Consider the following 22,364-nt stretch of genomic DNA (forward strand, 5'->3'; position numbering starts at 1 on the left):
AAAAAAAAAAAAAAAAAAAAAAGACTCTTGCTATACTCTGATGACTCTGGAAATGTGAATGATTGGTCGATCATAGAGTAATATGATTTCTCTCTTTTACTTCTTATTTTGTCTCCTAAATTGTCTGATCTCTGCTTTTTCTCTGCCCTCTACTCTCCCTCCTCCCAGCATTGTTTTATTGCTCAGTGTTGTATCTGATCAGACAGTCAAGCCAAATATTTAACATACAATGTTTAAAGATGAATCTCTCAAATTATTCCATTTACTATAATATATATCTGGGTCCCTGAACATTTTATGAGCACTTCCATATACCAGGTATTATGCAAAGCTCTTCACATATATTGTCTAATTTAATCATTACAACAGCCCTGAGTTGGATACTATTTTGTAGGTGAGGAAACTAAGTCACAAGTTGAATAATTTGCCGAAGATAGTCAGTAGGAGTGGGATTTGAACACAGGCAGTCTTACTCTAAAGCCTACACTCTTAATGACACTGCTACGTGGTGTTCATCATAAGAAATTTTAAATCACTGATGAAATGTTTATCTGCTAAAGAAATCTAAGTTTTCTAAGTTAATAAGAGTTTTTTTCTTTCAGAAACACAATATTTTGATCAAAGAGTCATCAACATCCCTTTAAAATGTGTTAGCCTTTTTTTTTTTTTTACTTGATGAGAGCTTATAAAATGTGTTAGCTTTATGCATTAGACTATGATCAGATTTTCTCTTTTATAAGAATAGAATACATCATAATGAAATAAGAGTTACTCTGCCCTTATTTACGGAAAGCACATGTAAGGTATAAAGAACGTTTGCCTTTGCCAGGAAAAAAAGTATGTAATAGCTATAAAGGTTACAAACTATGCATAAAAGTTAAGAAATTAAAAATAATCAGCAAAGACCAAAAATATAAAAATCAAAACTGGGATCACCTAAAAAAGAAAAAGGAAAAAAAAGCCAGATTACCTGAAGGGTTTGATTCAGTGCATATTTTTTCCTTTTTATAAGTATATATTAATCTGAAAGAGAAGCTCCAATGAATCTTATCAAAGAGTAAATTTATTCTATCACATTTAATTTAACATATGTGTCTGTGACATAAGGCAGCTACATACTATGCTGATAGAACTTACTGGAAGGATTTCTGTCTGAATATCTAGGGAAAGAATTGAGCTCATGATTTGCTGAACAACTTCTGTTAGTGGCATGAAAAGTGCATGTATGCCTGATGTGCGATATTCAGTGATAACACCATTGGTTTGTGTATGTTGTCATGTGTTATCACTCGCTTTAAGGTTTTTTGTTTTTTGGTTAACGTTAGCAAATAAAACCAATAATGCCTACCATTGTTTGTAACCCAGTAAGTATTTTATGTTTTTATATAAAGTTAAATTTTACTTAATGATAAGCATCCAGATGTTTCATCGAAAGCCTACTTATTTCAGAATCAGAAGCCTACTTATTTCAAGCAATATTTGTTACATGTTGCTGATATTTTTCTTGCTAGATTTTTCCATCAGAAAAAGTGTTAACTCCTTCAAAATGGTAACTTCAGGAAATTATATACTTATACCAATGACTGCTCAAAAAATGTTGAAACTCCTGTTTAAATTTACCTCTATGCAACATATTTTAATGAATGTCATCAGTGGCAGCAGAATTCTTCTTGAAAGTTGTTTAGGTTTGGGGAAATATAAAATGTATTTCATGCCAATCTTCTTAATAAGATAGGTGATCAATTTATTCAATGCCATTTAGATCCAAAGCAGGTGATACTGTAAAGTAATAAGAGAGCTTTTTTTTATGATTCATAAACTTGACTCTGAAGGCAGTATCAAAAGTGGAGTTCCAGAATTATTTAGATTGAAAAAGCATTATTGGGATAAGATATGGAAGGACCTTGTTATACCCATTTAAATTTTAAAATTCTAATGTAGTTATACCTCATAAAGGGAAATAATGTTGACTGCCCTTTGGAAATTGTAATTAGGTTTGACATTTAGTTTCAGAGCTATGGGTACCCCAAAAGTAATTGTCTTTAAAAATTATTATGCAACTAACTGTTCACAAATAATACTATCCACTAACACCCTTTAATAAGGTGTTAATCCCACGCTCTTACCTAAACTCTGAGCATAACCTTTCACCTAATTTTTAGCACATACTTAAGTTACCTATTAAGATATAAAACTAAAAAATTATATTTTATTTCCATTTTTAAAAATCTACTTTGGCTAGGAAATAATTAAATGCCATAAGTTTTAAAATGAAATGCCACATTTAAAGTTATGGAAGTGAAGCCATTTTTTGCCTTTGAGATAATTTGTTGAGTGTCTACTAGATTTCTGGCCTTATATTGATTGGTAGCAGTTCAGAGATCTGAGATATAATGTCTACCTTCAAAGATTCATAGCCAATGGAAAGTGAATAAATTAACAATCAATGACAGCAGGAGTTGGCAAACTTTTCTGATTTCAAACTACTGGCCTCAAGCGATCCTCCACCGTGGCCTCCCAAAGTGTGAGGATTACAGACGTGAGCCACCATGCCCAGCTGGCAAATTTTTCTGTAAAGGGCCAGATAGTAAATATTTTAGGCTTTGTGGGCCATATGGTTTCTGTTGCAACTATTCAACTCTACAATTGTAGTATGAAAGCAGCCACAGACAATTCATGAACAAATAGACATGGCCATGTTCCAATAACAATTTTATTTACAGAAACAAGTAACAGCTCTTCTACCCTAGTTTGCTAATCTCTGAATTCCAGTATAGGGAGATAAGACCTATGAAAGAGACCCATCAGTATCCTGTGTATAGATGAGGAGAGGAAGACACAGAGACTATCTCAAGGAGGATGGGACTTGTGAGCTGAGTCTTGAAAGAAAAGGTGTTAATCTGAGAGAAGCAACATGGAAGGCCCATGGATTCATTACTTTTGTAGAATGTAGGCAGAGTCTGAGATGGGAGCCCAGTTTGTTAAGTCAGATCCTCTCCATAGCATCTTTCTTTTTTTGGTGTTTTTTTTGTTTCGTTTTTTTAAGGTAGGGTCTCGCTCTGTTGCCCAAGGTGGAGTGCAGTGGTATCATCTTAGCTCACTACATCCTCAAACTCCTGGACTCAAGCAGACCCTCCTCCCTCAGCTGCCCAAGTAGCTGGGACTATAGGCATGCACCACTATGCCTGGATAATTATTTTTATTTTTAATTTTTGTGGAGATGGGGTCTCACTATTGCCCAGGCTCGTCTTGAATTCCTGGCCTCAAGCTATCCTCCCGCCTACACCTCCCAAAGTGCTAGGATTATAGGTGTGGGTCACTGCACCCAGCCTCTGTGGTGTCTTTCTAAATAGTATTGAAAATTGTAACTACCAAAATTCTGTGATTTACTTCACATAGGTAGCTTCCTAACATCCATAAATGTGAAGAATTAAATCATGGTTTTCCATATTAAAATGGAAGCATACCCCAAATTACCTTGTCTTTAGAGAAAAGCAAGTGTTTTACTTCATCTATTTCACATCCTAGAGACCATGCTGAACTATTTTCCCTGCCTATAAAGAAGACCTACTTGGAAAATGGTGAATTCTACCATCTCAGTGGTAGGCATCAGAGTACTGCATTTTGAGTTTATTAAATTTTTTATTGAAATATTGCATACAAAAAAGTATATGTCATAATAATAGGAAATTATACTTATTGGCAGTATATAGCTCAGTGATTTTTCACGAACTAAACACACTTAAGTTACCATGAGGCTACTTTTTAATTGTCTAACATCACTGCTTGTCTCTTAAACTTAATTATTCCTTATCTCTGAGGTTTCAGTCAATTCGTTGGCTTAAAATTCTTATTGCTAATGGTAATCTTGCTTGTGTGAGGGACAGGGTGGACACATACGACCTGCCCACCTTTTTCCCTGGACCTGTCTAGCGTTCAGCTCTCTTTGGTTAGCCACTGCAGTATAGGCTTCTAATTTCTGCCCCTTATTCCAAAACCATCCATTGCTTCCTCTGACAGTTTCTCTTTACCTACTGTAGTGCTTTTAAACTGAATGTGGCAACTCAGTGGGTCTTCAAATCAATTTAGTGAATTGGACTCATGACCAGTATTTAAAACGAGACCAAGAGAGGGACAGAGAGAAAGAGATAAAGAAACAGAATAGTTCATTGTAACCCTTGTAACGTTAAGTATTATTTTGTGAAACTTTTGCTTAAGTTTTTCATATATTTGTATGTTTACTAGATCATGACATAAAATTTCTTAGTCATGGTTTTAAAAATTTAAAAAAACATTGCCATAGGCCGGGCGCGGTGGCTCACGCCTGTAATCCTAGCACTCTGGGAGGCCAAGGCGGGTGGATCACTCAAGGTCAGGAGTTCGAGACCAGCCTGAGCAAGAGCGAAACCCCGTCTCTACTAAAAAATAGAAAGAAATGATCTAGACAACTAAAAATATATATGTATAAAAATTAGCTGGGTATGGTGGCACATGCCTGTAGTCCCAGCTACTTGGGAGGCTGAGGCAGAAGGATCGCTTGAGCCCAGGAGTTTGAGGTTGCCGTGAGCTAGGCTGAAGCCATGGCACTCTAGCCTGGGCAACAGAGCAAGACTCTGTCTCAAAAAAAAAAAAACATTGCCATAAATCTTACTTTGGCAGTTTCAAAAACTACTTAACATGAGGTTTTATTAGATGATATTCACAGACTTTGTTTAAATTAATAAAATGGAAATTTATTGGCTGGAGGAGGTCTTTTCTCTCTATCTCTTGGGAGGAGCACTCCCTCTTATTTTAAGATGCTAGTATAACTCAGAGGTATTACAAAAAAAACGTTACAGGCAGATATCCCTCATGAATCTAGATACAACAGTTCTTTACCAAATATTAGCAAATTGGGTCCAGCAATATATAAAAAAGATAATACATTTGGGCCAAACAGAGTTTATCCCAGGAATGCAAAGCCAAGGTGGAATTTATTACCTAAAAAACAATTCAATTTACTAAAGTAATCAAATAAAGTAGAAAAACCATTTGATTATTTAAGCATTTGACAAAATTAAATTCCCATTCATGAAAAAACAGTAAACTAAGAAAGAAGGAAAGAAACTTTCCTGGTCTGAGACAAGGCATATTTGAAAAACCTGCAGATAGTATTGGGAACAAAGCAAGTCTGTCTCTCCTCAACAACTTCTATTTAACCTTGTACTTGACATCCTATCCAGATTCTACTATGCAATAAGGGGAAAAAAGAGTAATAAAAGGCATAAAGATTGGAAAGAAGTAAAACTATCTGTTTGCATGTGACATGATTGTGTGTGTAAAAATGGTTAAAATTTAAAAGCCTGACAATATCAAACGTTGACAATGGTATAGAGCAACTAGAACTGTCATATGTTAAGTATGTCATATGTGGAGTATGTTAAGTGACACCACCATTTTGGAAAACTGTCAGTTTTTATAAAGTTAAACATACAACCCATCAGTTCTGCTCCTAGATATTTATCCAAGGGAAAACAAAAGATGTCCACAGAAAGACTTGCACCTGAACGTTCACAGCAGCTTTAATTATATTAGACCAAAATTAGAAATAACCTGTCAGCGGGTGAATGGATAAACAAATTGTGATATGTCCACACGATGGTACACAACTCAACAAAAAAACAGAACTACTATTACACACAAAGCATAAATAAACCTGAAAACTTTATGCTGAGGAAAAGAAACCTTACACAAAAGAGTGTATATGATATGATTCCATTTATATAATATTCTGAAACAGGAAAAAACTTGTTGGGGACAAAAAGCAGATCAGTGCTTGCCTGGGACCAGGAGTGACATATTGACTTCAGAGGAGCACAAGAGTACTTTTTTGAGATATTTTAAATGTTCCATATCTTGTTGATACTTACTAAGGTTTTTATATTTGTGGAAACTCATGTTTTATTGTATGTAAATAATACCTCAATAAAATTGATTTTTTTAAAGAAAAATTTAGACAATTAAAAAACAAGTAAATGCAACAAATCACTATTAGAAAAAATCTTGAAGTTAAAAAACTCCTTAGGAAAGGTGAAAAAATTCTGCAGATGGGTGGTGGTGATGGTTGCAGAACAATGTAAATGTACTTAATGCCACTGAACTGTACACTTAAAAATGGTTAACGTGATAAATTTTATGTTATGTATATTTTACCACCTTAAAAAAGTTAAAAAATAAAGAGCTATGAGAACAAAAAATTTTTCAGAAAGTAGAAAAATATATAGGTTTTTATTAACTTCAGATGGCATTTGCTTTGTGTCCTTGAAAAATGACTGAAAAATAAGGTAGAATCTGGCTGCGCACAGTGGCTCAAGCCTGTAATCCTAGCACTCTGGGAGGCCGAGGCAGGAGGATAGCTTGAGCTCAGGAGTTCAAGACCAGCCTGAGCAAGAGTGAGACACTGTCTCTACTAAAAACAGAAAAATTAGTCAGGTGTGGTGGCAAACACCTGTAGTCCCAGCTACTTGGGAGATTGAGGCAGGAGGATCACTTGAGCCCAGGAGTTTGAGGTTGCTGTGAGCTAGGCTGACGCTACAGCGCTCTAGCCCAGGCAACAGAGCAAGACTCTGTCTCAAAAAAAGAAAAAAAAGGAAAAAAAAAGGTAGGGTCTCAAATATTACAGCAGGCTTGTGAATTTCTTTAATTGAAGGGTAAAGTGCTTAATCTAAATATAAATGATAAATATCTAGTATGTTAGCCTCTGTTCATGAAATACAGCCAAGATAAGGATTTTAGCATTTTAAGTGTCAAATATGTGTATAAAAACTAGGAGTGTCAATTGGCCAGGTGTCATTCACTGTAATTCAGAATCTCCCAACAACCGTGATGTTTCTAGAACTGAATTTAGACCAAAGGATGTGCCTCTTAAACTGCTCAGCCCTTTTGGTGTCTTATTGGTGATTGCCTGCTGATATTTTTCAAAGCTAAAAGCTTTCTACTTAGTTTGTTCTTTATTTGTAATTTTTATATCAACCTAGGTGTAAACTAGATGAATTTGATTGTAATTATTTTCATCGTTACTGCTCTTCATTTGCTTGTTTTCATCAGAATAAAACTTAGGGTAGTTTTTGATGAGATTAGCATGAATTTCTCAGACAGAAAGGAGGATTTGGGGATGATGTCCCTTTGGGAATATGACTGCTTTCTTGCATGGTGATTTGCTTCCACTTCCCAGGTTTGAGAATAATAGGCAGTCAGAAGGTCTGCATGCCAAAAGCAGAAGACACTTGGGAATTTTTTCATCATGAACTTTAAGTTGAAGGAGTTTATGATTGGCTGGATTGCAATATAGAAAGTGGATGTCTTTACAGTAAAGTAAGTAGAGCTTAAAATACAAAAGAATGGAAGCTTCTACATGAAAACATTTTTAGGGAAGAAACATATTTTCTCTTTATGGTTTATTTTGCTCTAGGAAAACACCACCAAGCAAGTGAAACGCAGAATGTGATTGCGTCGGACAAAGCAGCGGAAATCTCAGTTGTCCACGAACACGAGCACAGCCACAACCACACACAGCTACACGCCTGCATCGGTGTTTCCCTTGTACTGGGCTTCGTATTCATGTTGCTGGTGGACCAGATTGGCAATTCCCATGTGCATTCTACTGACGGTGAGTGGCTCCAAGACTTTCTGGGCAGTGCAATAAATTTGCAGTTTAGAAAGTTACAAATGATTGAATAATTCATTATATATCAATGGCTTTATTTAGTGCTAAAAGTCTTGTCTTCCTCAGGTTTCAGTGAACATTTTATTCAATGGGGGGAGCTAGCGTGTTGTGGTATGTGACACAAGAAAGTGTTTATTGATTTATTACCTTGCTTGTCTTAAAGCTGTCACATTTGGTTGAAGTGTAGGGCAGAGATTCTTAATGTATTTTTATGCTGTGGGGCCCTTAGACATTCTAAAGCCCATGGACCTTTTATTGGAATATTGTTAAATGTATAAAACATAGTATGTAGGATTACAGAGAAAATCAATTATGTTGAAATATAGTTAGCAAAACATTGGAATCAATTTGTGATATAGAATTGTATGTCTTCTCTATCAGTACATTAAATAATGAGGTAATGCATTTAAATCCTAAGTAAGTTAGAGTCGAATTGTATTTTTTAGGACCTCAGTATGATAGCTGTTGTTGCTTAGCTTGATTAAGAACATTAATTTGTGAGGGGATCTTTAACAAGGTAACGTGTCAAGTTGAACATACAGTTGATTTGGGGTTTTTGTTTTGATGGTTACTAGTGTAGAAAACCCTGATTCACAGAGATATTTTCTCACAAATGTACTTAAACACATTTGTAGCCTGCTTTCCAAGGAAAGATTAGCTTCTCTCCAGGACAACTGGAGTTCTCCAAGACTTTTTAAATTTAACTCCAGTCATAGAGTTAAAGCATTTTTTTGTTTTAAGATTAATGAATTCATCTTTTACTAGGTCAACATCTTTGATATGGTTTATATTAAAAAGGATTCTGATACATGATACAATTTTGATGCCATGTGGTAGAAATAAATTTGAGAGTTGTAAAACCTTTCCAGGGATCTATAGATACCTCTTTTCAAATATGTCGACACAGAATTTTGCAGGTAGGAAATAGTGGAAAGCAGCATAGATATCTTGGTCACCCAGGGGAGATCCTATGACTACCACTATTTGGTGGTTGAATGACTGTTAGGTGCCGAGTTGCTTGATAGTTGCCCAGCTCCGTCACATGAGCATCTGCAGACAGGAAAGCTGTAATCATGCAGTGTGGCATCAGTTCTATAAGTCTTTAATTTAAACTAGTGATGAGTGAAAATGATAATTTCAAGATACCTGTAACTGTAAAATTGTCTGATTTATATTGACAATAAAGTATAGCTAGTACCAATATTACTTATGGTTTATTGTTTACATTCATAATTAAAGGAAATGCTAAATTTCAGATAGAAGTTAGTAAAAATAAAAATGCATTTTTTTCCAAGTAAACTCACTGACACCCCCTAAATTCTACCTGTGTTCTCCTCTGTGGACCCTAGGTTAAGAATCCTTCGTCTATAAAAGAATCTATAAAACGGGTAAAAGACTTGAACAGATAATTCACAAAAAGATACTAAAGTTGCCCTTAAACATATGAAAAGATGTTCAATTTCACTTAAAAAGAATGAAATCAGGCCGGGCGCGGTGGCCCACACCTGTAATCCTAGCACTCTGGGAGGCCGAGGCGGGTGGATCGCTCAAGGTCAGGAGTTCGAGACCAGCCTGAGCAAGAGCAAGACCCCATCTCTACTAAAAATAGAAAGAAATTATTTGGACAACTAAAAATCTACATAGAAAATATTAGCCGGGCATGGTGGCGCATGTCTATAGTCCCAGCTACTCGGGAGGCTGAGGCAGGAGGATCGCTTGAGCCCAGGAGTTTGAGGTTGCTGTGAGCTAGGCTGACGCCACAGCACTCTACTCCGGGCAACAGAGTGAGACTCTGTCTAAAAAAAAAAAAAAAAAAAAAATGAAATCAAAACTATACTGAGATAGCATTTCTCCCTGTCAGATAGGCAAAAATTCAAAAACTTGACAATACAGTTGATTGGCAAAGCTATGGTAAAATAGGTACTCATATATTGCAGGTGGGAATGCAAAATGGTACAGCACCTGTGGAGAGGAATTGGCAATATCTAGCAAAACTACATGTGCATTTACCCTTAGACCCCAAAATCTGACTTCTAGGAATCTACCCTGCTAATATACCTCCAATGTGAAAATGCATATGTACAAGATTACTCAATGCAACATTATTTACCATTGTAAAATATTGGAAAATACTTAAGTGTCCAGTCATGGAGATCGGTCAAATGAACTATGGGAATGTACAGATGATGGAGTACTGTGCAGCCATAAAAAAGAATAAAGAATCAGGTATCTGTGAACTGATAGGGAGAGATTTCCAGGAGATATTGTTAAATGGGGAAAAAAAGCAAAAATGTAAATGAGCATCTGCCATATACTATGCTCTATGTAAAAAAGAAGGGGAAATAAGAAAACGTACATGTACAGTTGACCCTTGAACAACATGGGTTTGAACCACACAGGTCCATTCATGTGGATTTTTGTCAATAAAAGTTACACTGAGTGTACCTGCCTCTCCTGCCGCCTTTTACCTCCTTCACCTCTTCCACGTCTGCCACCCCGAGATAGCAAGACCAACTCCTCTTCCTGCTCCTCAGCCTGCTCTGTGTGAAGACTGCAAGGGTGAAGACCTTTATGATGATCCACGTCCTCTTAATAGTAAATGTATTTTCTCTTCTGAACGACTTTCTTAATAACATTTTCTTTTCTCTAGCTTACTTTATTGTAAGAATATAGTACATATAACATATAAAATATGTGTTAATCAACATTACCAGTAAGACTTCTGGTCAACAGTAGGCTATTAGTAGTTAAGTTTTGGGGGAATCAAAAGTTATATGTGGATTCTCAGCTATGCAGGGGGTCAGCGTATTGTTCAGTGGTCAACTGTATCAGCTTATCTTTACAAAAAAGAAACACAGGATCAACTAGAAAACAAAAGCACTAATTACCTATACAAGGTGTGGTGGAGGGATGAGAGGGCAGAAGGGTTTTAGGAGCACATGACACTTCCCTACATGCCTTTTTGATATAGTTTTGACTTTTAGAAACATATTAATATTCTGCATATTCAGAAATAGAATGAAATCAATAAGAATGAAGGAGCTATCTGAAACAGATGAGCTGTATTTCAAATGAATAACACAATCACACTGAAGGGGATTTTAAAAAAAAATTGAATTCAAGTAAATTCTGAATACATTTGACTATATACCTTTAGTCTTCGGTGGAGTTGGGAAAGAACCATAAATAAATAACTGAAATCTTTCTTTTTTGTTTTTGCTTTCTGTAATGGTATGGGCAAAATCTTTCTGAAACTGTTTTAAATGTATTATAGGATTAGACAAATGAGTAAATATGGTGACGTTGGTGGAGGCAGGGTTCTCAGTGTGGAAGAAGGAATCCACATTGATGCTGAAGTGCAGTCTTTTCCTATAGATATACAAAAACTATGTTTTAATTTTAAAGCCTCTAATTTTTATTTAAGAACTACTTATAACTTGAGCACAAGTGTAAAGAAAGGCCAAAGCAAACTTGTCATACAGTGCTATATGACTGTTCTTCCCAATTTGGAGTGATACTGAAATATTTATTGTCTCAGAGTGACTAGAGTGTTTAGTTTCCTTTCCTTGCAGTGTTTTAATAGGAAAATAAAGCTTATTAGTAAAAAGTAACATGTTACTTTACTTGTATACTTTTTCCATTGTAAACCCTTCCTTCTGTGTGATAAGCACCTCAAGAAGATTAAATCTCCAGTAATTTATTTGACTAATGTTCGTCTGTCATGTCACTTGGCATTTTGATGTCCCCATCTTTTAACTTTATTTGCTTGTATATTTCCTATAATAGCAGGAACATCTTCATGTGATACAGATAAAATACTAAGTTTTTTTTCACCTTCCAATAGGGATTTATTAAGCAACTATTGGGTGCTCAGTGCTGTGTCACATTCTGTAAAACGTGTTAAAAAGAAAGAGAAAGAAGTCAAACGTTTAATAGTTTGTTGTTTACAGTCAATCTGGGGGTGTAAGACATTTAAGTGGAAATGGCTTCCTGCATTTGAGGTGGTAAGGTAGAAGGACCTTTGAAGTAGCATGTGGAGACTGCCTGCATAAAGCATGAGGTCTAGGCAAGGGGAGAGTTGTTTTGAGCTGGAATTCATTTTTTATTTTTGTCTTGAGGGAGGAGGTAGTTCTAGAATTAGACTTTGAACTATGTCTAGGTTTTGGCTTGATTAGTTGAGAAGTTCAATATGTGCCAAGAGTTAGGGGTGAGGAAATTTGGGGAACGGAGAATGAGAGTGTTTTATTTGAGGGTGTTTAGAAAACTGGTTTAACTGGATTGGATAGGGAGAAATAAGGTCGAACCATTGATAAAAGGCTTAAGAACCTACCTAAACCAGCAGTTCAGACTGAATTTGAGAAGCAGCAGATTCTTAATTGTTCACTGACACATCAGAAGGGTGGTGTTTTCAAAAGGCGGATCTGACATGGATGTGTGAGATGAATTAGGTTAGGGGAAAATGAGAGTAAGGGAAAACCAGTGGGAGCCTATTGCTACCTTAAGTTTGAGTTGATGAAAATTTAGATTAGGGTAGTGGCAAAAAATGGAGAAAGGCAAATGTGACAGATGTTAGAATGAAGATAAAGTTGCAAGTGGCTGGGGAAGAGGAAGAGGTAGACAATGACAATTACATTGGTCTGGAAAGAAGTGATCAGAGGCCATGGAGTACTTTCCATGGAGTGGTGGAGGGAGGCAGTGGAAGTTGCACATTTCAGGAATTTGTCTTGTTAAGGGAAAGCTGAGTCAAATGAAGAGTTCCCTCCTACACATCTCTTCAGAATGGGGAAAACTTCTAAAGATTCGAAGTAGTGAGAAAACATTATAATGAGGAAAATAATAATCTCCTTTAAGAGCTTTCAAAAAATTCTTTCACCTCCAGATCACTGTTTGAACAGTTTCTGTCTCACATTACTTAATGTTGTCTTTTTTGTTTTCACTTCAGATCCAGAAGCAGCAAGGGCTAGCAGTTCCAAAATCACCACCACGCTGGGTCTGGTCGTCCACGCTGCAGGTAGGATTGGATTGCCGTGGAACCTCTTTGTTGTCTGTCACACAAGACATCTACATTGAATGCTCTTGGACTGGCTTTTAAGGAAAGTGTTGATTAATGAAGTCCTCCAACACAAGCACAAGCCCTCGTGTACTCAGTGTCAGGGGTTTGCACGCTGAGAATGGTTTCTATATTTTTTAATGATTAAAAAAAAAAAGGCCAGGCTCAGTGGCTCATGTCTGTAATCCCAGCACTTTGGGAAGCCGAGGCAGGAGGATTGCTTGCAACTAGGAGTTTGAGACAAGCCTGAGCAAAAGCAAGACCCCATCTCTACAAAAAATAGAAAAATTAGCTGAGCGTGGTGGCAGGCACCTGTAGTCCCAGCTACTTGGGAGGCTGAGGCAGGAGGATTGCTTGAGCCCAGGAGTTTGAGGTTGCAGTGAGCTATGATGATACCACTGCACTCTAGCCTGGTCAACAGAGAGAGACCCTGTCTCAAAAAAGAAAAGAAAAAAGAATATTTTATAGCACATGAAAATTACATAATCAAATTAATAGAATTTTATTGGAACACAGCTATGCCCACATGTTTATATATTACCCACGTTTATGTATTTATTATCTGTGGCTGCTTTTGTGCAACAATGGTATAATGAGTAGTTGCAAGAGACCAATAACCCACAAAGCCTAAAAGATTTACTCTCTGGCCCTTTAAGAAAAAGTTTGCTGACCTCTGCCCTAGAATCTCATCTGGAAAAGAGCATTGGCACTTTTGTCCTGAATAATCCTGGTGCCTAGTTCATACCCAGAGTATCATTTTAAGCAGAGGAGGTGTGTAGTACAATGCAGAAGTCTCAGCATTGTTGATCAGGCACACTTTAGAATCATTAACTTAAACGTAGTCCCAGTAGTAGGGTTCTGTCAGTGACAGACAAAGGCACGTGAAAGGTGGCACGCTACTATCTGATCCATTCTAGCATAATATGCTCTTCTAACAAAATGCATCCATTCAAACAGTATTCACACATTACAAAGTAATAATCTGTGGTTGAGTCCTAGTATTTTTACTGTGTTTCTTTATCTGTAAGTTGAAGAGATGCATCCTTTGAAATTCTTTGGCATTTTGTTGTTACAAATTGATTAACTAATCAATGGATTTTTGAGATTGTACTTTTTCCAATAACAACAATAAAAATAGTTAACAAATTAAATACTCCGAGCCAGGTGCTAAGCTCTTTTCATAGGTTATCTCATTTAATCCTTATGAAAACCCTAAAAAAATACATACTTTATTGAACCAGTTTTAAAGGTGAGAAGGCTAAAGTTCAGAAAGTTTAAGTAACCATCCCAGAGTTAAATCCAGTGCTACCTGACTGTAAAGCCCTCTCACTCAATGACTACACTGTTGTTGTTGTCGTTGTTGTTGTTGTCATTTATAGTATTTGATATTTCACTTTTTCCTAATTTAGCTGATGGTGTTGCTTTGGGAGCAGCAGCTTCTACTTCACAGACTAGTGTCCAGTTAATTGTGTTTGTGGCAATAATGCTGCATAAGGTAAGCAAAGTTTTGGTGTAAGATTTGATGTTGAATACATTCATCATTAAAATCTCTCTTGGTCCTTAATGTTTTTCTAGAACAGAAAAATTTTTTTAGTTTCCTATTTGCTTTTCATTTTGGAGAATTGGATAAATCTCTTCTTAGCTACTTTTTGTCACCTTTTTCTTAAACTTTTACTTGTGAGTTTTTTTGTGGTTATATACACAAACTGTTAAATTCTCTTCAGATTTCTATATTTCATAGTAATTTTTGTTCAAAAGTATTTTTTTTTTCTCAACTGTTTCCCTTTTCTGCTATCCAGGAAACACACAAATAGAATCTTTTCTTATCTTGGAACATTAATTCCTAAAAGGCAGAGCTCAGTCTCAGTACTGCGTCTGGTTTTTTGGTATGAGAAATCATAGTCAAATGACGTGAACTTCTTGAGACAGAAGAAATCTATACTTCTAGAGTAATAATACAGGATAATTTTTAATTTCCAGGCACCAGCTGCTTTTGGGCTGGTTTCCTTCTTAATGCATGCCGGCCTAGAGCGGAATCGAATCAGAAAGCACTTGCTGGTCTTTGCACTGGCAGCACCAGTTATGTCCATGGTGACATACTTAGGACTAAGTAAGGTAAGCTGACCCATTCCTCGCTTATCTAGACAAGTGTCTAGTTCTTTTGTGATCTCTTAGAACTTGTGGTCTCTTATGGTGAATTTTTCAACTAAATTACCCTCTGAAACTAAAGATAAAATTAGGAGTAAATATCTGTACACTGTAAATATCTTAATTCCAAGTTGTCCTCTTCATAAATTTAGCATTTCCTTATTTAATTTGAAAACTTATTCCCTATAAGTTCCAAGAATATTTTCACAAATATCTGCTAGCCCTTCAATGTTTAAAATAAACTTAACCATGTATAATAATTTTATTTGGCAGATATGCAATAAGTCATACCCATCCATATTTGATGTTGAGATGGGCACATAAAGCATAAGTGACAAGCCATGTGGCAGCTTTTATTTAATAGAAGAGTAGGGGTTGAGCAGAGATTGCTGTATTTGCTAAGACTCAGATTCTTCTACTCCCAGGTCTCATATCACCAAATATTAAATATCCAGTTCCTTATCATTGTACTGAATGTAGCTTCAGACCTAAAGTGACACGTGTCATTTGTTAGCTGAGAGCCTGGGCACTCTTCCATTTCCAAGCTGGACCTTTTCATGCCTTATAGTTCTGTCAGTGCTGCGGTTCTTGGCACTGGCTCTCCCCCGTTTTACCTAAACATCAACTGGCAAGCAACTGGAGGGAAATCTTAGCACCAAAGTGATTCAGAGTTAGTTCATGGGAACTGCTTTCCCCCATGTCCTGTCTAAAGGTCATCGTGTCTTCTGAGTGCCCATTGAATTGATACTTGATATAGTAAAACCTATATTAGTAGGAATATATGAAAAATGAGATGGTTAAAGGTTAAGTTCCTATTAATCAAGGATTTGCAATCTCAGTTGCTAACAATGTTATAAAACTCCTTTCCATTCACCTGAAGAGCCTTATCTTCTGTCAGCCAATGAGCAATATGTAATTCCTTATCACTTCATTAATCAATATAAGGTTTTAGAACTTTTGGCAGGAAGGTATTGGTAATTCTGGAGGCTTGGAGTTACTTGCTGCATCTATGTCATGTTCTTTTCTTAAAATTTTCATTTATCATCTTAGTCCATAGATGCACTTTTTTAGTAGAAAGGGTTGAAATTAGTTTTATAAAGATTAGCTCACGAGATACTTCTAAGCTCTGTGAGGGCAGCGACTGCATCTTGATTACCACTGTATCTCAAGCACCTGGCCAGAGCCTGGTGCATAGGAATGCCTGTTAAATGTTTGTACATCAAATAAATTAATGTCTAAACTTTAATATCTGCATTAATGTGTTGTTGATTCCATCTCAAAAATAATACAGGCCAAACCTGTTCAACAGACACTTTGAGTTCATTTTAAAAAGCACTCGGGAGCCAGGTGCGGTGGCCTGTGCTTGTAGTCCCAGCTGCTTGGGAGGCTAAAGCAGGAGGATTGCTTGAGGCCAGTAATTTAAGACCAGTCTGGGCAACATAGTGAGACCTTGTGGTGAATATAGTTAATAATAGTGCTTGTACATTTCAAAATTGTTAAGAGAGTAAATTTCAAATGTTCTCACCACAGAAAAATAAGTATTTGAGGTGATAGGTTAATTAGCTCGATTTAATTCTACATGGTATTATTGAGTCATAACATCGTTTTGTGCCTTATAGATATATATAATTATAAATTTTCAGTTTATAATACTTTTTTAAAAGAAGAAGTTGTGTACATCACTGATATTCTTAAACCCTTATTTGGAAGCTTCCCGTAAATAACTTAAAATTGCTCTGATCTCAAGATGTCTCCCGTGTCCCAGACAGCACCAGTTATGAAATAGTGAGTGTTTTTTCATTGGGACATTTTCCTGACCCTGAATTTTACTTGACTTAATTTTTCCTCTTTCTCTCTTTTAATTCACAGAGCAGTAAAGAAGCTCTCTCAGAGGTTAATGCCACTGGAGTGGCCATGCTCTTCTCTGCCGGGACATTTCTTTATGTTGCCACAGTACATGTGCTCCCTGAGGTGGGCGGAATGGGGCACAGCCACAAGCCTGACACAAGTGGAGGGAGAGGCTTCAGCCGCCTGGAGGTGGCAGCTCTGGTTCTAGGTTGCCTCATCCCACTCCTCCTGTCAGTAGGACACCAGCATTAAACGTTCAGGTTCCAGCCTCAGTCCGTGGCGGTTTGCCATCCAGTGAGGAGAGCCAGCACATGACAGCTCCTCACTTCTCAGTCTCTTGTCTCGCCTTGCCCATCTCCACCTGTATTTCTAGAGTCTGGAGGGGGGTAAGATAGAAACCTGGAACAATGGAAAGGCTTTTAGAGTAGGCACAACACATTGCGATTAGCTATAGACATTCCGTTGTGTTGTCTTTTAAAGGGCCCTTGGCATTTTGAGTTTTGATGCTTCTCTTAACCCTATTCTCAGGGAAGATGGAATTCAGTTTTAAAGAAAAGTGGAGAACTTCATACTCACAATGAAATAGTAATTATGAAAATACAGTGTTCTGTAATTAAGCTAAATCTCTTCTCATTTTAGAGGCTCTGCCACTTTATCCATTGATTTTTAACATGGTTCTCACCGTGTTGGTGCTTTGGCATCTATGCCACATGCCTTGATAGAAGGTCATAGCACCCACTCTCTTAGATGCTAAAGGTGATTGCAGTTAATTCGGGATTAGAGTTGGGAGAATGATGGCAAGACACATTGAAAACTGACTTTATACTGGAAAGAGAGATCCATCGAAAGGGGATGTCTAGAGAGATTTAAACAGCTCCTTTTGCACATGCCTGTCTGAATACAGCCTGCAGTTCCATCAAATGGAGCAACAGAGGTGGAACTAGCTTCTAAAGAGGTGACTAGTATTTTGTAGCATTTCTTTTCAAGTTCTGCTTTGCAGAATACCTGCCTCCAGCATATTCTTATAGAGGAGCCAAGTTCTGATAGGTTCAAGCCTAGGCTTTCCTGTAAGAACAGATCACAAAAAGTATCTTTGGAAATTAAGGGATGTTAGATTTTAAGTGAATTTGGATAGTTATTGACATTTTTGTAGTAACCTTTTTAAAAGTAAGACTACCAGAATTTGTGTTGTCTTTTTTTTTTTTTTTTTAAAGCATTTCTCTTAGCAGATCAGCCTCTGGCTAAATACTTGGTCTGCTTGGGGAGTGCTGTATCTGCTCACATAACCACCAGTAGCAGTGAAGAAAGTCAAGATGGATCATAAGTGGGAAGCATTCGCCTATTGATTTAAAGCTTATTGAAATCATGTTGCTTGTCTCTTCGTCTTTTCCATGCTTTTCTCCTAACTTTTCCCTCCAGCCCCTCTTCCCTACAATTTGCTGCTTACTGCTGGTATTAATATTTGTGTGAGGTGAATTCTCATCAGGACAACCACTTGAACTGTGATGAGGAAGATAATGATGTCTTTATTCTTTATCCCCTTCAAAGAAGTTACCTTTCTGTCAAATGCAGTTTTGTCAAGCCCTTAAAATATCACCTCATGTGTGAGTTGACACAATCACTAAAATTCTGGTAAGTTAAACAGTTGAGATAGCAAAAATGTTTAACAAATGAGAGTAATTTTTCCATATTTGCCAAAATCTGTGTAAACCCTGTTTTGTCAGATAAGTGTATAATATTGTATTATTAATTTATTTTGATTTTCTGTACCATTTCAAAATACATTACATTAAGGGGGAACTAAGACTAGTTTCTTCAGGGCAGTGGATTTAGTAGTTTGTAAAAACGTTTTATATGCTGCATAGCCAGCATGACTATGAATTCTTTATTTCCTTCTTAAATTTGTCACTGGGTCAGCAGCTGTGGAAATAAAACTTATGAGCCCTCTGCTGGCTGCAGTGCAGAAAGTAACATAAATAAGGTTGTGGTTTTGTATGGTCGCTGGCAACCATTGCATACAATTTAAAACCAAGAAAAGGTACAATATGGAAAGTTTGAGTTACTTTCCTGATTATATGATAACAGCTGACTTATGAGAGACTTAGGAGTTTCATCTGGTCCTTCAAAATTATATGGTTGCCTAAATTCACTCTGGAAACTGACATTGTTAAATAGATAGCAGATTGTAGTGTCTGGTTTGGTTAGTAGTGCTTTCTATCATATTGTTATGCACAATGGTCAGAAATTTGTTCTGCTGGCCAAAGCCTCTTTCAGCAGTGCCTTGCCATCACACTTAAAAGTTTGGCTAAAATGTCTTGCTGGATAGGGCCTTGAACTCTGGCAAGGATTGAACCATTCCAACTTCCAAATTTGCCTTCCCCTCTGAACCTCACTATTAACAGGCAAACCTTTCAAGGCTCTGTCAGCTCTCAGAAGCTATGGGCTTTCCCAGATTTTAAAGCTGCTGCCTCAGGAACTACTCATTTCTCTCCTGGTCAGCAGGCAAAAATAGCCATACTAATCTCACAGGGCTCAAATGCATCGTCAGGCAGCAGGGAACCAAGCAGCGTGGCAGAGGCCTCCTTCACTGGAAGAAGAGCTTGCTCACGTGGTGGGCATTGCCCCAGGAGAGGCCATATTCATGTTCACTTTTTGGCATATTTCGTTTTGTTTTCCTCTTGTTTAAAGCTGCCTCTTTAGATGTGGATGCCTTAATGCTCTAACACATTTGAAAACTTTGGCAATACTTAAGTTGCTGCCATGATTACAAATGGAATTATTGGCTACCAAAGAGATGCAATTGATGATGAAAAGCATGGTCCTTCCTTCCACATAACCAAAGTTAATCTTAATTGCAATTTGACTCCTTTCCTTGGTAGGGGCAGACTTTCTTCAGATTCCAAGTGCTCTCTTAAATGGCAGATCAAGTTGAAAAACACTACTGATCCATTCCCCTCACTTATTCTCCAGTCAATTGCTTATCAGTTCTCATTTCATCAAAGCAGGGATGTTCCAGGTTTGATTCCATTTTCCTGTGCATGCTGTTGCCAAATTTCTTGTTTTTAGGCAAAGGTTCTGCACTGGAACATAGAGTTGGAAACAGTACTACCTACAGAGGCTGTGTGTTCTCTTTCCCCCTCCTTTCACCTTTTAATTTCCGAATTCAAAACAGCCCAGTCAGCCCTATTCTGGTATTTTGAATCATTAGGAAAAAGAAAGGGTGTGGCTGTTTTGAGTTGTCCTTTCAATGTAGAAAGGAGAAAATGTGATGGTGGGTTTTTTTACCAGCCTACTTCTAAGTGTCACTGCCTGGTTTTTCTCTTTTTTGAGAGTTAGAACTAGGAGGACACACCAGCATTGGAGTGTATTAAGCCCCTGAAACACATGGTAGCTAGGTACCGAACACGGGGATGGTATGTCAACAGCACAAACCCCCAAAGAATGCTTCTGCCTTTTGGGCCCCTGAGCCCCTGGGGAGACTGAGAATAATGACCAGATTCATCCAAAACTACTGCAGTGCTAGGTAAGAACCCTCTGTAGTTGTTCTGCAGGGGAATGAACCTTCCTTGCATTAGAAAATATGTGCTCAATACAGAATGGTCCACATCACCCAAAGAATACCGTTGGAGAGGCTATGAAATTAAAACCAGTGATGTAGCCTCTTTGTATCTAAGACGTCTAGATTCACCTCAAGAGACCTGAAAGAAATTTGTGACTTGTGGGAAAGAACTAGACAACCATTTGGGAATTACCTGGATATGCTCAGCCTGACACAGTTGCTTAACACAAGGAGATTGGCTTTGGTCTTTTTTCTGGTGGCATCTTCCAGCAAATTGAAAGTCTCATGGGATAACACTGCAGTTCCCCTGGTTCAGTAGCTGGAACAGTGGTTTTAAATGTCCATTTTCCTGGATCCTTTGTAAACATGAAATCATTCCATGGATGGCTGCCTTATAATTTTATCTCTTTCCTCTTTAATTGTGAATGGTTTAAAAAAAAATGCTGTTTTCTGATTTGTTTTATGATATTAAATTTTTATTAGTGCATACCTTTTGTGAGTGGCTCATTACTTTTTTCTGTTGGCAGTTTTTCTGTTTGTCAACCAGACTTGACCCACATTTGAACATCAGAAAAGGGAATGAAAAGCTATGAAGGGCAGTAGAAAGATGAACCTACTGTAGGCACATCCTTAAGGGAAGGGAAAGAGAAAGGAGAGAGGGGAAATTGAGGACTCAGTAGACCATCTGGCGCAACAGGCACGAAGTCATTTATAACTTTTTTGCCGTGCTGTTCTTGTTAACAAATATTATTTGTGAAGGTAGTTCTCTCAGAAGAGGCGACAGATCCCAGTCACACTGGATTTGTTTCAAAGGGCAGAGTCATTCTATGAGTATGCAGATGCTATGAACAACTGACCCTGGAAGTAGAGATTAAATGGAAATGCAACTTGTGGATTTGATAAATGTTTTCTCTTTCTGTGGACTTCAGTGCTGGAGCTCATTTTTAACTTAAATACAGATATATGCTATGTATAGCAGTGTATCAGTGAAGCGTATAGTTTTTATGTGTAGTCATTAGATTCATTAATTATTACTGGGTCCACTCTGTGCTAGTTCTCTGTGTTATCACATGTGCTACAGCTGTTTACAGAGATTGTGCCCAGAATGTTACGTTTCCTGAAAACCTCTCCTCGTGAAGAAGAAAACCAGCAAAGAGGACGTGATGTTTATGATTCCTTCCATCTTTACAGAAGCCTTCAGGTGAAGTGCCACGTCTCTCCTCTGCCTTGAGCAGTGGACTTTGAAATCTTAGGAAGTCAGCATTGTGCCCTTGCACTCTGGTGCCCTGAAATGTTCACGCAAGGAGGAAATGGCCCAGCGACCCGTTTCTCGGAACGTATCACTGTTAAGCGACACATGGCTGTGTATGTCTTCACTATCTCCCTCTTCTGCACTAGAATATAGGCTCCAGGCAGGTAGGTTCCCAGTAAATATCTGTTGTTAAATGTATTGGTCTGCCCTGAGGAGGCTCTTTTTTTCCTAATTTGCTACCCACCTCCACCAGCTGCAGCCCTGATTCAGGGCAGGACCAGCGGCTGACCCTCTGTGTAGCTCTGCCTTTGCTGCAGACGTGGTGAGGGCAGCTTGGGAGTTAGCGATGGAGCTGGGAATCAGAAAGGGCAGGGGACTGAGTGTCCAGGTGGGAAATTAACTGGGTTACTAACTCAGTGCTAAGTAAGACGCTGTAAGACTGATTTAGGGATCTGAAAACCTAGGGATCCCATTTCTGGCTCAGCTACTGATGTCTGTTGCAATGTTAATCATTGCCCAGTTTTATAATTTTCAGGTAGGAATGTGAGTGGAAGTATGTGTGCCGCTCTGGTTGACTCCAGAGCTGAGGGTTCTTGACAAATTGAGGAGCCATGAGAGGAAGGAGCCCAGTGGAGAGGGGTATGCAGAGGGAGGCTGGGGCGTTCAAGGAAGCTAGAAGGAACTGGATTGTCTGCCTGTGCCTGGGACTCTCTTGCAGGCAGAACTTGATAACCATCTTCGAGTACTTCAAGTACTGTCTCACCAAAGCCTCCATCCCCACCACAAATAAAATATTACACTC

At 37.7% G+C, this 22,364-nt stretch overlaps 1 protein-coding gene across 2 annotated transcripts in view; it reads left to right on the forward strand.

The window, feature by feature from the left end:
* SLC39A9 (solute carrier family 39, member 9) overlaps nt 1-20,803 on the forward strand; it is a 77,666-nt gene extending 56,863 nt beyond the window's left edge. The window contains exons 1-6 of one of the 2 annotated variants that reach the window (XM_012656231.1): nt 7,213-7,353; nt 7,451-7,648; nt 12,648-12,716; nt 14,165-14,250; nt 14,736-14,870; nt 16,773-20,803. In XM_012656231.1, coding sequence (XP_012511685.1) covers nt 7,600-7,648; nt 12,648-12,716; nt 14,165-14,250; nt 14,736-14,870; nt 16,773-17,003 — 570 coding nt within the window. In that variant the 5' untranslated portion in view covers nt 7,213-7,353; nt 7,451-7,599 and the 3' untranslated portion in view covers nt 17,004-20,803. Of the gene's footprint in view, nt 1-7,212; nt 7,354-7,450; nt 7,649-12,647; nt 12,717-14,164; nt 14,251-14,735; nt 14,871-16,772 lie in introns of those variants that run through there. The other variant, XM_012656230.1, reaches the window with a different exon arrangement.
* The last annotated feature ends 1,561 nt before the right edge of the window (nt 20,804-22,364 follow it).

This window comes from Propithecus coquereli, unplaced genomic scaffold, assembly GCF_000956105.1.
Source record: "Propithecus coquereli isolate 6110/MARCELLA unplaced genomic scaffold, Pcoq_1.0 Scaffold5, whole genome shotgun sequence".
In the NCBI taxonomy this organism is placed as follows: domain Eukaryota; kingdom Metazoa; phylum Chordata; class Mammalia; order Primates; family Indriidae; genus Propithecus; species Propithecus coquereli.